Raw genomic sequence first — 12,292 nt, forward strand, 5'->3', positions numbered from 1 at the left:
TGTTTATTTCATGGCTTGTAGATGTTCTCTGTAGGAAAGAACCTGCAGTGAAAATTCCTCATTGTATACTTTTTGCACTCTAGCTGAGACCTACCCTTTACTCTGTATCAAATCAAACCCTGCGTCCTACATGTAAAAAAAAAAAAAAAAAAAGACTAGTCACTTGCAACCTGCAGACTTCCAACCTGCAGCACATTAAGTAAACTTGATTTCCATGGGAAGAGATGCTCCATACTGTCAGAAGAATACAATATTGTAGTAAGTATCACATGGGATCCTGAAGCGTGAGATGCTTTTTCAGAAGGTAAGCGAAGCCCAAACGAGGAGCAGTGACTGAGCTCTGGACGTACACCAGGGCGATGTGCCCCATTTGAGGAGGGGACCCGCTGCTCTTCTGCCTGCATCGTAGGGCGAGCACGAATCTCATGTCCCAGGGAGCAGGGATGAGTCCCAGCAGGCTGGTGTCTACCCAGGGCTTGGTGCCTCAGCCTCCCTGCAGGGATGCTGAGAGCTGGGGAAGCGGCTGGAAGCTGTTTGGACACCAGGTAGCCTCCCCGCTTACAGATGCTTCCCTCAGCACAGGCGGCGTTTCCTATTTTTCACAATTAGCGCTGATTTCAAATCCCCTCAGAGACGAGCCCTGCTCAAAACCGTCCCTTGTGTTCGCATGAGGCTTCTGCTTCCCAGCAGGGCCGAGGTGCACCCCAAAAAGGGCAGGCAGTTCCCCATCCCATAGGCTCCCCACGGGAAAATCTTAGGAGGAAGAGGAAAACGCTAAAAGAGAGAAGCGGGGGTTGGAAATGACCGTGGTTTAGCGGCGGGCGATCAGAAATAGCCTCACAGAGCCCCCCGCGGGGGTCTGGCGGCGGGGCAGAGCCTGTCCCCTCCCCGGCAGAGCGGGAGCAGAAGCGGTGTCGCCGGCAGAAGCCGCGGGGACCCGGGGGGGGGTGGTGGTGGCCCCGGGGACAGCGCTGCCCGCCCCGTCGGGGAGCGGCTCGGGAGCCGCCCGGAGCCGAGCCAGCCCGGCACCAACACGGGGGGGGGGGGGAGGGAAGGGAGGGAGGGAGGGGGCTTCGCAGCCAGGGGAAAAGCGCAGCCCTTGGTTTTTTGGGTTTTTTTTGGTGGGGGAGTCGGTGTTCGCACTTTCTGCCCCCGGCACGTCCTTTTACCGAGCTCCTCGCCAGGCACACGAGGCTCCACGCCCCAAAACTCGGCCTGGGGGGCACCAGGGGGATGGGGGTGTCCCCCTTGTCGCCCCCCCCCGGGGCCGGGCAGCCCCCCGAAGGCGCTAGGAAGAGCTGGTTTTCCTCTTCTGCAGCCTCGCCGCTTGTTTTGCCGTGTGGGGTTGGTGATTGTGGCTTTTTTTTTTTTCTTTACTTGCCGAAGGGGAGAGGGAAGGGGGGGGGTAGCCTGGGTGTAGGGAGGGGAGAGGGGGAGAAGAGTGGAAAACGTTGGCTCTGTCCATGGTCAAAGTAATTCAGCTATAATCCCCCTTTCTCTTCCTCTCCTGGAGCTCTATTCATATTCTAATCATAGCTTTTCCTTCCCTAAACCAGCCACTTTTATCAGAGCCCTAGCTTTGCACTTTTACTTCCACTTCCAGCACATACAACCGCGTGCAGAATAAGCAACTTTTTTTTTTTTTTCCAGCCTCCGTCCTGCCCTCCTCTCCCCCCCGCAACCCGAAAAGGGACCCCGGCATCCTCGGGATAAAGCTGGAAGGGAGCACGAGCTGAGAAACGCGCCCGTCTGGGTTCTTCATTTCCCTTGGCAGCAGGGATCCACCACTCTCCCTGCTTTCCAAAACCCCCGGTGCCACGGAAATCTCTCCGGGGCACTTAAAGCTCTCGAGGCAGCCCCCACCTCGCCTTCCCCCCTTTCCCGGGGCTGCGGGGAGATGCGGGGAGTCCCCGCACCCACATAACCCATCGCCCCGGCACTAGCCCCTTCTCTCTCCCCTCACCCACCCCCTTTTTACCCACACGCATCGCCCTTCCACCCACCCCCCCCCACCCCCCCCCAAAACCTCATCCCCGGCCAATAAACTAAAGCTTACAAGATATTTGGGAAGCTGAGCAGCTTCCAACGCCATGTGCCCGCGAAGGATCCCAACCCAGAGCCCACCGGGAGGAGTTGGAGGAGAAGGAGGAGGAGGAGGAGGTGGGGAGCAGCCCCAAAGAGCACAACCCCAGCCCCTCTGCCCGTTTGAAGATTTAAGCCAATTTTGATCTCGGGGCCGTAATGAGCCAAAGACGCCGGGTGGGGGCTGGGGGAGGGAAGGGGGGAGTGGAAGGGCCGCTGGAACTTTAAATAAGAAAAACGTTTCTAATGCTCTAATAGAAGAAGGAAGTCGAAGTGTTGGGATTGCGTAGATCTAAGGCCCCCCTTTTTGGAGGAAAGCTTTTCTTATTCAAAACAGCATCACAATGGGCTTCACATTGAGCCTTGCCACATCCCCATCTGAGTAGCAGCCATTCATCAGGCTGGCTGGCCTATCAATGACATTTCTCCCATCAGGGCTTCTATAAAATGATGCTTTTTCCCATGAAACATCCGCAAACATTTTGACGGGTCTGGCTTTGCCCTGCTGGATTACGGAGTGTCCCTCTCTCTCTCTCTCCCGCGCTCCCCCAACCCCCCAAACTCTCCTGCTCTGCCCTCCCTCCTCCTCTCCCCCCACTCCCAGCTCCCTCTCCCCCCGCATCTCTGCGATAGGGGCTCTGCACCCCCCGGGACCTTGGGGCTCCCGTCCCGTCCATGGGAAGAGCATGCAGTGCGGGTTGCTGGAGGAACCCGATATGGACTCCACAGGTAAGTGCGAGCCGGGGGTCCCCCCCGCGGGCTCCCCAAGACACGGAGCTTTTCAACTTGACCGTGGCGGCGGGGGGAGCTCCTCTCGCTCCCAGGCGGGAGCCCTGCGGTTGCACTTGTGGATACGATGGAGCAAAGGGTGGGTTTGGGGTTTTTTTTTGTTGGTTTTTTTTTTTTCTCCCTCCCCCCGTCCGCTTTCTAGTTTTGGGGTTTCTTTCGTTGTTGTTTTGTTTTCCTTCTCTCCTCTCTAGGCTAACTAATTTTTGCTCCGCTTCTGGTCGGAGGCTCTTGCTCAGGTTTGAGCGGAGCCTTTCAGAGGGACGAGGAAAAAAAAAAAAGAGGTTTCTTAGGGCAGGTGGTGGGGGGTTTAGGGTCCTCTCGTCTCGTCCCGCAGGCAGAGCCGGGGCCGGGGTTTGGGGAGGAGGGGAGCTTGGGGAGGGCAGCGCGGGTCTCTCTCCCCGCATCCCCAGGCGGTGGCCGGAGGGGACAAGGGCAGCTGCGGTCCCACCGGCGACCCCCCTCCCCCCGGAGGGGAGAAGCCGCCCGACGGCCGCCTCTGCGGCCCGGCCCGAGGGCAGGGGGGCCGCGGGGTGTCCCCGGGAGCGGGGCCGGCCTGGGGGCTGCCCTCCGCGGCTGTCGAGCCGCCTGGAACCGTGGCCCCTTCTCCCCTTCTCTCCCCTTCTCCCCCCTCCCCGCTGGCCGCGCATCCCCCGCCGCGCGGGTCCCGGTTTCCTGAGCGCCTCCGCGGCTCCGACTTTATTTTATCAGCCTCGGAAAACACCCCCCTCCGCGCCTCCCTCCCTCCCTCCCTCCCGCCCTGCCCAGGCGGTTCCCCGGCGGCCACCGAGCTCCGGGACGGCTCCCCCGGCCCGGGGGGCGGCGAGGGGCCCGGGGGAGTGGGGGGAGGACGGGGTGTCCCGGCCCCGGCGGAGCCCTCGGCGGCCCCGGCTCCTTCCCCGACGGCCGCGGCTCCCCGAGCAACGGGAGCGGGACGAGGGAGCCGCTGCGCTTCCCGGCGGGTTTCTCGTCCCTCGACGCGAGCCGAAGGGCGTTGGGTACAATTAAAATACTGGCTAAAGACAGTAACAGAGAAACAAACAAACGAACAACAAAAAGGATGCGGCTCGGCCCCGCGCTCGCCCGCATCGCCCCGCTCTGCGCCGCTTCTCCCGCCGGGGCCCGGGACAAAAGCCGCGGGGTCGGTGCGGGGGAAGGAATCGTTGTGTCCGTGTCCCAGCGTGTGCGGAGCTCCTGGAGGGGAGAAGAGAGAGGTTTCTCCTGGCCCGGCGGCTCCGCTGGCGGCTCCTCGGGGTCTTCAGGGGAATCGAAAACCCAAACCGAAGAGCAGCCCCGCGTTTTCTTCCTCTGCCTTCAAAACGGTCCGTCCTCGGGCTGAGCCCCCGCGCTATTCGTTCCTGAAATTCAGCCCGGTTATAGCGAACGGCAGCGTGGTTGATTAAGACAATATTAATCAGAAAACACTTTAGTCTTGCTAAACAGATGGCAAGAAAAGTGGAGCTTTGCGGTTGTCTCATTCAGACACCTTAACCTCCCTTTCAGAGGACTTAATCCAATTAGCTTTTCTCCCGAGTTTCAGTTGTTATGTAAAGATCCTTTTGCATTGTGGAGAAATATGGCTTCATTGAAAAAAATCAGTCACGTTTTAATTTACCCTTAACAGTTTTTCCCCCTAAACCAGCGGGATTAAGAGAAAAAAAAAAAAAATAATCCCCCGGGGCTCTAATTTTAAGGCAACGGTTCGGTTCCTTCCCCTGGCGGCTCCCACCGAGCTCAGCTCACGTTCCCCTAACCCGGGCCGGGACCCGCGGGGCTGTTCCCGACGATCACGCGGATTCCCGGCCGTGCGGGGCTCCGGGATCCCCCGTTCCCAGCCGCTCCCGGTCCGAGGAGGCGGCAGCGCCCGGACCCGACGGCTCAGCGCCCTCGGGGCTCTCCCGGGACCCTCCCGGGGTCGGGGACACACGCACGCCCTTCTCGGGCTGTTTGCAGCATCTTTCCCCCGCATCTCTTCCCCGTCGCAGTCACTCCCGTAACTCCCCAGGAGAAGTTTGCGGGGCTGTGGGGCACAAAGGTCTCGCCCCCCGGGGAGGGGGTCGGGTCTAGCTTTTGGGGGATCGGCTGTCACCTCGCATCCCCCCGACGCCTCCGCATCCCAGATCCCGTCGAGGGGGACCGAGGGCCGCAGCCCCGGGAGCTCCTCCCTTCCCACCGGGGACAGCATCCCGGGGCGCCCGAGGGCGGCTTCGCGGAGAGACTTCGCGGGGAGGGAGATCCCGAGCTTTCCTAGCGGGTTTCCACAGCCGCAGCCCCCCCTAGTGACATCGGCACGGGGAGCGTTCCCGGAGAGGGATGGGGGCGGCACGGAGGGAAGGGGAGCCCCCTCGCCCCCGGTGCCCAATCCCGCATCCCGCTGCCCCGGTGGAGCTCTGCCCAGGACCCACACCGAGACCCTCCCTGGGCGGGCGGGGATCCCTCCCTGTCCCCCCAGCATCCCTCCTTGTCCCCTCTGCATCCCTCCCCGTCCCCCCGGCATCCCTGGGAAAGCTCCCCTCCCGCACTGCGCCAGGAGCAGGAGGCGCTTTCTTGGAGTGCAACTTTTCTTCACGAGGCAATAAATATCCCCCGTTATTTCGGTGTCGGAGCCAAGCGAAAACTCCGCTGGCTTCGAGGCGGTAGGTGGGTGAGATCCTTGGGATGCGAAGCTGAGACTTCAGAGCCGATCCGAACCCCATTCCAATCCTCAGAAAGCCTTTCAGTGCTGTCAAGGACGCTGGGCTTAGGCCCTTAAAGCAGCTCGGGTGAACTGTGAAAAGCGGGTTCCAGCGCCTGAGAGGCACATGCTTGTGGTGGTGCGCAGATCTTGGTCTATATTCTTATTTTTGGTCTATATTCTTATCAGCATCTGGGAGCTGCAGTGGTAGTGGGTGACCTTTGCTATGAGCTTGCCATTTAAAAAGGATCTAGCACATAAGCACTGATCGAAGAGAATTAAGGGCTTGCATATCCTGGTTCGATTAACGAAATCGCCAATATTGATCATAAATACTTGAAGGCTAGTTGGGAAAGCAGCTGTTAAATTTCAAAGCATGTGTACAATGCCAAAGCATGTGATCTTAGGGCTCGATGTTTTTTTGATCCAAAAAAGTGGCTGATTCTGCTGCTGAAAACTGTTTGCTTTTCTTATTGTGACATAGTTTACTAACAGATAAACAGGACCCTGTTATTGGCTATTTTTCTCACTTTCCTTGAGTACTTTTCATACTTTAACCATAATGTGATCTATTTTTGTTCCAATTAAAAAAAGGTTATTAACTATTCTGAATTTTGTGCTTATAAAACCTCTACCTGCTGAGTAGTTGAGAATATCCAATGAGTATTTTGAATCCTACATTTGATATGTTATGGACACTCAAAAGAAATACCACTGGTCCTTTATATAATCGAACCTGACTATTTGTCTTGTGTCATCTCATATCTTACATGATTTCACAAGTGAAAAAATGGAACAACGAAAATAAATCAACAGAAATATTTTCTTTCCTGCTGGCTGCAGAGTTCCTGTGGACGATGTTTGTGCAGTAGGGCCCAATCCTTGGCAGCTCTCTCTGCCAGAACCAGAATCTAAATGCACGTCCCAGCTCCGAATCAGGTCTTCATTACTGACTGGGTTATTTTAGAAGTTTGTAAAATTCATGGGGTTTTTTTAAAGGTTTGTAAGTTGATCAAAATTACCTTGAATGGAGAAATTAATCTTCTAAATTTGACTCAGAGAATAAGAATAGCTTTATGATTTATTTGCCTGCTAATGCATTAATTCTAAAACACTTAGGGATGGGGAAATTTGGTGCTTTTCACTGCTCCGCAATCAGTTATTTACCTGCAATAAAGAAAAAAACTGTAAAAGAATGGAAGGGAAAAAACTCTTAAGGAAGCTTTTGCATAAGAATAGCTAGACAACTGCAGGAAACTATTTTGTTTATTTAAGTCACAGTTGAATCACAGCCTCAAGGTTTTATTTAGGTAAAGCCCTCCTTAAAGAAGGGACTCTGGATTCTGACAGATTGAACTTTTGTCTGCAGCACCGTAAAGAAACCTGTAGCCTCAACTGGTCTGTCACAGCTGCACCTTTCGTGTAGTAAACGTCTATCAAGAAAAAGATCTCCTTGGAATTAAGAGAAACCATTTTGTGCTAAGATACATGCAGTGGGAGTTAGAGCTGCCCCGCAGAAAGTCACTGGTACTGTGCCTTGCTTCCACCAGGGTTGTTGACTTGGTTGATTCTATAAAATAAAGTTGTTTTTTAGCCACTGGTGCACTGAGTGTGCAGGCAAGGAAGAAGGTCAGTGTAGCTGTAAAATCCGCAGCATCTCTCACTGTAACACCTTTGCATTTTTCTAGCTTAATTTGCAAATAGTTTGGAAGTTAGGACAGCTGTAAGGAGGAGCCTCCCCCGGGATACTATTTCTATATTTAGGATTTCACCACAACAAAATAAAGATGAAATTGTGGGATCATGCGGTGATGAAACAGTTCCTCTTCAGACGAAGACTTTTGAAGAAGTGGCCTTAAATGCAACTGGGGCTTGACGGTTCATGACAAAGCCTTTAGAGCAGCAGTGGGCTGTCATGTAACTAATACAAATATAAGGTCAGCCCTTTGGGGATACTTGATGTGACATTCGAGTCCAAATAATTAGCTCACAATTCCGTGAGCACTGAGGTTTGTGAATTTTCTGAGTTCACCCACTTGTCTGTTTCCCTGCATCAGTGCTGGATTTTCTATTTGTTTCATTGTGCTCGAAAATGAATACCCCGTACGATCCAACCCTGCTGGAGCCCAGTGCCCCGGCGGCCGAGGGGATTTGATTGCTAACACTCTAGTTAGGAAGATGTATAGCATAAAGGATATTTGATGGCTGAGCGATCCTATAGATAACAAGTGTAGGAAGGAAGAGTACATAACGATGATTAAGCCAGTGGAGGCTTGTGGAGGGCTTTTTTTTTTTTAATGCACCTGTAATAAAAACATGTTCACACACATCTTTTAGGTCCTGTGGAATTGTATATACGTGTTGGAGAGTTTCTGTGAGTATTTAAAGCTGCGGTACAATTTGTTGTTAGTGATGGGTCCTGATCCTGGGATGGCTGCATAAGGGAAACACCTGTTGAAGTCCATGCGTGTGCCTCAGAGAGGGCAGGTGCCCAGGGTTAGCTCATGATGTTCTCTCCTAACAGTTGGAATGTGTAACAACTTAATTGCAGATATTTTACATGCGTAACTAGCAGTCTTGTCCTGTCTTCATTTCCATTTATTTTCTCTCAGGAGATCTGCAGAGCAATTTATTAGCTGTAAAATACTAGTCAGCGTTAGAAATAGCGTGTAAGGTCGGTCCTTCTGGCTTGCTGTAAGAGCTGCAGTTTCAGTCTCTCTACATAAATGTCAGCTTAAATACTTCTGGCCGTTTCTTCCCCTTCTGACAAATTTGAAATCAGGAGAAGTGGAGAGGATTAAATAGAGTTTTGTCTCTCTCTGCTCCCAGTAAGAAAGCAAAAGCTTATTTGCAGTTTAAATTGCCTCAAGACTGAAACGCAGGGCTCAGCGCTGTTTCATTTTCTTCACTTCGGCTACAATTAAGCACTTTGTTTACTTTTATTGGTAAGTGAACTTTATTTCTCTAAAATGGAATTTGTTACAGGAACCAATTCGCAGCTATGAGTTATCGGTTTGCAATTAATTAGCAGCTTATCCAGAGCATTTTTGCACAGGATCCCAAATATAATGGTAATGGGAAACAAGATGTTTTAGGTAGCTGCAACATTCTCTGAATGAGCAATTCCCTGAAACATACAGCCCTGGCATTAATTTCAGACTAGCAGGCTGGGGACGTATGCTGGGATTTCATCTGTTTCCTAGGCTTGCCATAGTAGTCGCTTGGACAAACACCCTCCTGGAGCTTTGGGTGCTCATCAAACCCACAACGTAGGCTTGAACACTTAGAACTACAAAATTCTGTTCTCTAGGGGTTTTGGTTTGCTTGCTGTGATTGTATCTAAAAAAAAAAGGGGATTTACCTGGAAGTAAGGACTACAGGTTTCAAAAGTTAGAAATTTCTTTGAAGAATATGGTCACCAGATATAGAATTGCTTGTTGTTGCTCAGCTGTGCTTTCTTCTCTTTTTAAACTTTTTTTCACAACTTAGAATAATGCTGTCAGACTATAATGTTTTCTTCAATGCAGCCATTTTTACTGATTTGGCTACTTGCAGTAAGACTTGCAGACACTTACATTAAGTCAGGTAGAGCTCACTATATCAAAAATGTCTTACATGCATTGCAAATAAGACCACTAAGTCAACAAAACAGGCACAAGCTTTCTGTTCTCCTACAAATGTGTAAATTCAGATCTAGGTTGTGCTAAAATTATAAAGCAACAAATTGCAGAGAGGCAGTGGCAATGGGAATTTAAAAGTAGTTAAAAAAGCTGAATGCAGGGGCAAATACAGATACCACTAAATGCAATGATAGAAGGGTCAGCATAGCTCCCCCCAATCCTGTTACCTGCTTAACTATTTCAGAAGTGCTATAACTACCTGAGCTGCAGCTGAGGAAGGACAGTGTGGGGGCAGGAGCCTGATCCATCAGTGGGATGTCGTGAGTGATCATCCAGTGCTAGGAGGAACAACCTGTGTCCCAGACCCCCACGGTGACAGCTGCGCGCACCTAATTTGAAAGGCCCCACAGAACATCCTTTCCCTGATCCATGGCGATTTCCAGCACCCTGAAACAAAGGTGCAACCTGCTGTGAAAGACCAAAAGCCACTATGTGTCAGAGGACAACCAGGAAAGGTTGTACATTTTTGCTGTTATTCTAGGAACTTGCAGAAACAGGCTTTTTGCTGAGTTAAATTTATAGATAGTCATGGAACGTTGACCCAATCCTCTCCATCAAAGATGTGTGTCTGAATCCTCAACAACCTGACTGGCGTGATTCCTGTCTCATCTTACATCCATTTTAACCCTGGACATGTGGCAGCATGTCCTAATTAAACAAACGAGTATTTAATGCTCTTAGCCTTTGTGTACAGCTTGTAGGTACCTAGCTCTTACCTCTTGCCATCTTCAATGCTTAGAGAAAAGTAAAACACTTCCAGACCTCTTACTCCCTGAGAAACTTAAGCAATACCAGGAAATAAAAATTCCTGCCTGGCCTTGGAGGTGACGGTGATCTGACAAGGTAAAAAATGTGGTGCAAGAAAGTATGGAAGTGAAGTCCCGCTACACTGTCGGGGCACAGCAGTCGCATACTGTGCTATGACTGAAACGTGCCTGCCTCTGACATGCCTGTTCCCCGGGGACATTGGCTCACTCGCTGGGTAGAGGGAATGGTTTTTTTTCTGCAGAATTTCACCTACCCCTCAGCACAGCCCTTCAGTTCTAGTCTCTGCATATCAGACCTGGCTGAGCAATAGGTCAGAGATTTGCTGGCTAACACGCTTGGTACCCCAAGGTCAGCAGGAGAGGAGCCGTGCCTGGTGCTGTGTGTGAGGTGGAGATCCCGTTGGGGTCAGATGTGGCAGGAGAACCAGACCAGGAATTCTCCTGCTGAGCACAACAGGTCTGCAACATGCACCTCATGCCTGTATAAGGCTGCTTCTTCTGGGGCTCTTGGGACTGAGGGTGGACATGAGCCATATTTAGATTATCAAGGAAAATTTGGCCTTATGAGAAGCTGTGTGCAAACAGCAAGTATGCTAAATGGTGTGGTGTGTTTGCACACCGGCTTGCGACCCAGCAGGGCCTCCTGGGTGCTCACTGTGTGACACTAATGCACTGGCACAGAAGATGAGAGCTTGAGAGACCTCCAAGGTCTACAGAAGAACAAGGGGTCTACCAGGTGAGGTTTGTTCTGTGCCTTGTGCAGGCTGAGAGCAGGGACACCCAGCAAAAGCGCTCTGCTCCTCTCTAAAATGTGCCCTGTTCTTCCTCCCACGCTGTGGAGATAGCAGATCCCGCTGGTCAGACTGACCGGCTAGCACAGGTTTCCAAACGTTGGAGCTCACATTCCTCTCTTAAACACCAAGTCACGGGGACAATACTGATGTGGGGGCCCCTCTTATGCAAACATTTCTTTAAAATGAGTTGTGGTAGGGGCAGCAAATGGCCTCCATTGTAACGAGGTGGGGAGAACTGCATTTACAGAGCAGTTTAATCACATGGATGGAGCAGCGTGTTCACCTCTCCTCCTTGCTGGGTCATTTCCACTTTGAGCTCTGCAAACAGACCGTCTATTGAGCAGTTAGGATTCAGCGCTGAATATTCAATACTAGACTCTTGTTTTGGTGAGTCTTAGGCAAAAAAAGGAGGAGGAAAGAAGACTTCTCTTTTTTTCTCATGTTCCCTCCCTGAGTTTGCTTTGCATATTGTTCAGAGGAGACTGGAGTCTTCTCAGAAAAGCCAGGCTTCTAGTTTTAAAAGCACTTGTCCACTTTCATAGTACTTTCTAAAGGGAGGGAAGAGACAGTTTGGAAGGGGCTAAATTCATACAACGTGTATGAATCTGTAAGTCTAGGCACAACCAGACTGAGTGAAGACTTTTCGACAAGCACATTTAGGCTGTAAAATTAATAGCATGAGTTACTGTTCCTGTATACCCAGATTAGTTCTGAGAGGTATCAGTCTTTGTGGGAGTATGTTACGATGATGTATTAACACCCTTTCTGTTAGTTTTGGTATGCAGGTATTCCCTGGGAACTTTTTGAGAGCTGAAAGAAATGTTCTTCATTTGTTTCTGTCTAGTTACTGCCGTGTTTGCTCACTACGTGGTTGTGAATAATGTAATGGTTGCATCCTTTGATAGCCGTGAGCAACAGCTGGACTTGGAATAGATGTGCACAAAGTGAGAAGTAGCCACCATTGGAGAAAACGTAGTACCTCTTTCCTTTGATTCACGCTATTCTTCAGCCAAGTGATCATCTCTTTCTGCTATGATTATGTCTTGACACCTGAGTTTTCTTTGCACATGCATATGTGCCTGTCTCTTATTCTTTCAGTCTGCCTGACTGGATGCTTTTTCTGATGAGAAACATTTACTGTAGCTCCATTCCTTCCAGAGCTGACCCCTTTTCTCCTGATTTTTTTTTTTAAATCCCCTCTCTATAGTTACTTTCTTTCCTCCTATCATTTATTTCTGACCATAGCCTTTTCTTTGTCATTCATTCTTTTGTTTCCTTTTCTTTTCTTTTTTTCACCTCCTTTCCAACAACCTTCTCCCTCTTCTCTTGCTTTCCTAAGCCCCACAACCAGTGTTTTGTGTATCTCCCACCCGTATCTCACAGAAATTTGTTCTGTCATCTTTGTGGGCCTGTCCTACTGATGCACTACTGTTTCTGTGCCAGATTGGCTTGTCTGCTGGATTCATCAGCAGACAAGTGTCAGAGGGAAGCATTTCATGGGCACTTGAT

The 12,292-nt window shown here is 51.0% G+C and overlaps 1 protein-coding gene across 1 annotated transcript in view; it reads left to right on the forward strand.

Moving 5' to 3' along the window:
• Positions 1-2,700: 2,700 nt before the first annotated feature.
• Positions 2,701-12,292, forward strand: part of RFX4 (regulatory factor X4) — a 98,173-nt gene continuing 88,581 nt past the window's right edge. Inside the window, exon 1 of the mRNA XM_069859688.1 lies at positions 2,701-2,811. Within this exon, the coding sequence (XP_069715789.1) occupies positions 2,769-2,811 (43 nt within the window). The 5' untranslated portion in view covers positions 2,701-2,768. The remainder of the gene's footprint in view (positions 2,812-12,292) is intronic.

Source organism: Phaenicophaeus curvirostris, chromosome 1 (genome assembly GCF_032191515.1).
Source record: "Phaenicophaeus curvirostris isolate KB17595 chromosome 1, BPBGC_Pcur_1.0, whole genome shotgun sequence".
In the NCBI taxonomy this organism is placed as follows: Eukaryota; Metazoa; Chordata; class Aves; order Cuculiformes; family Cuculidae; genus Phaenicophaeus; species Phaenicophaeus curvirostris.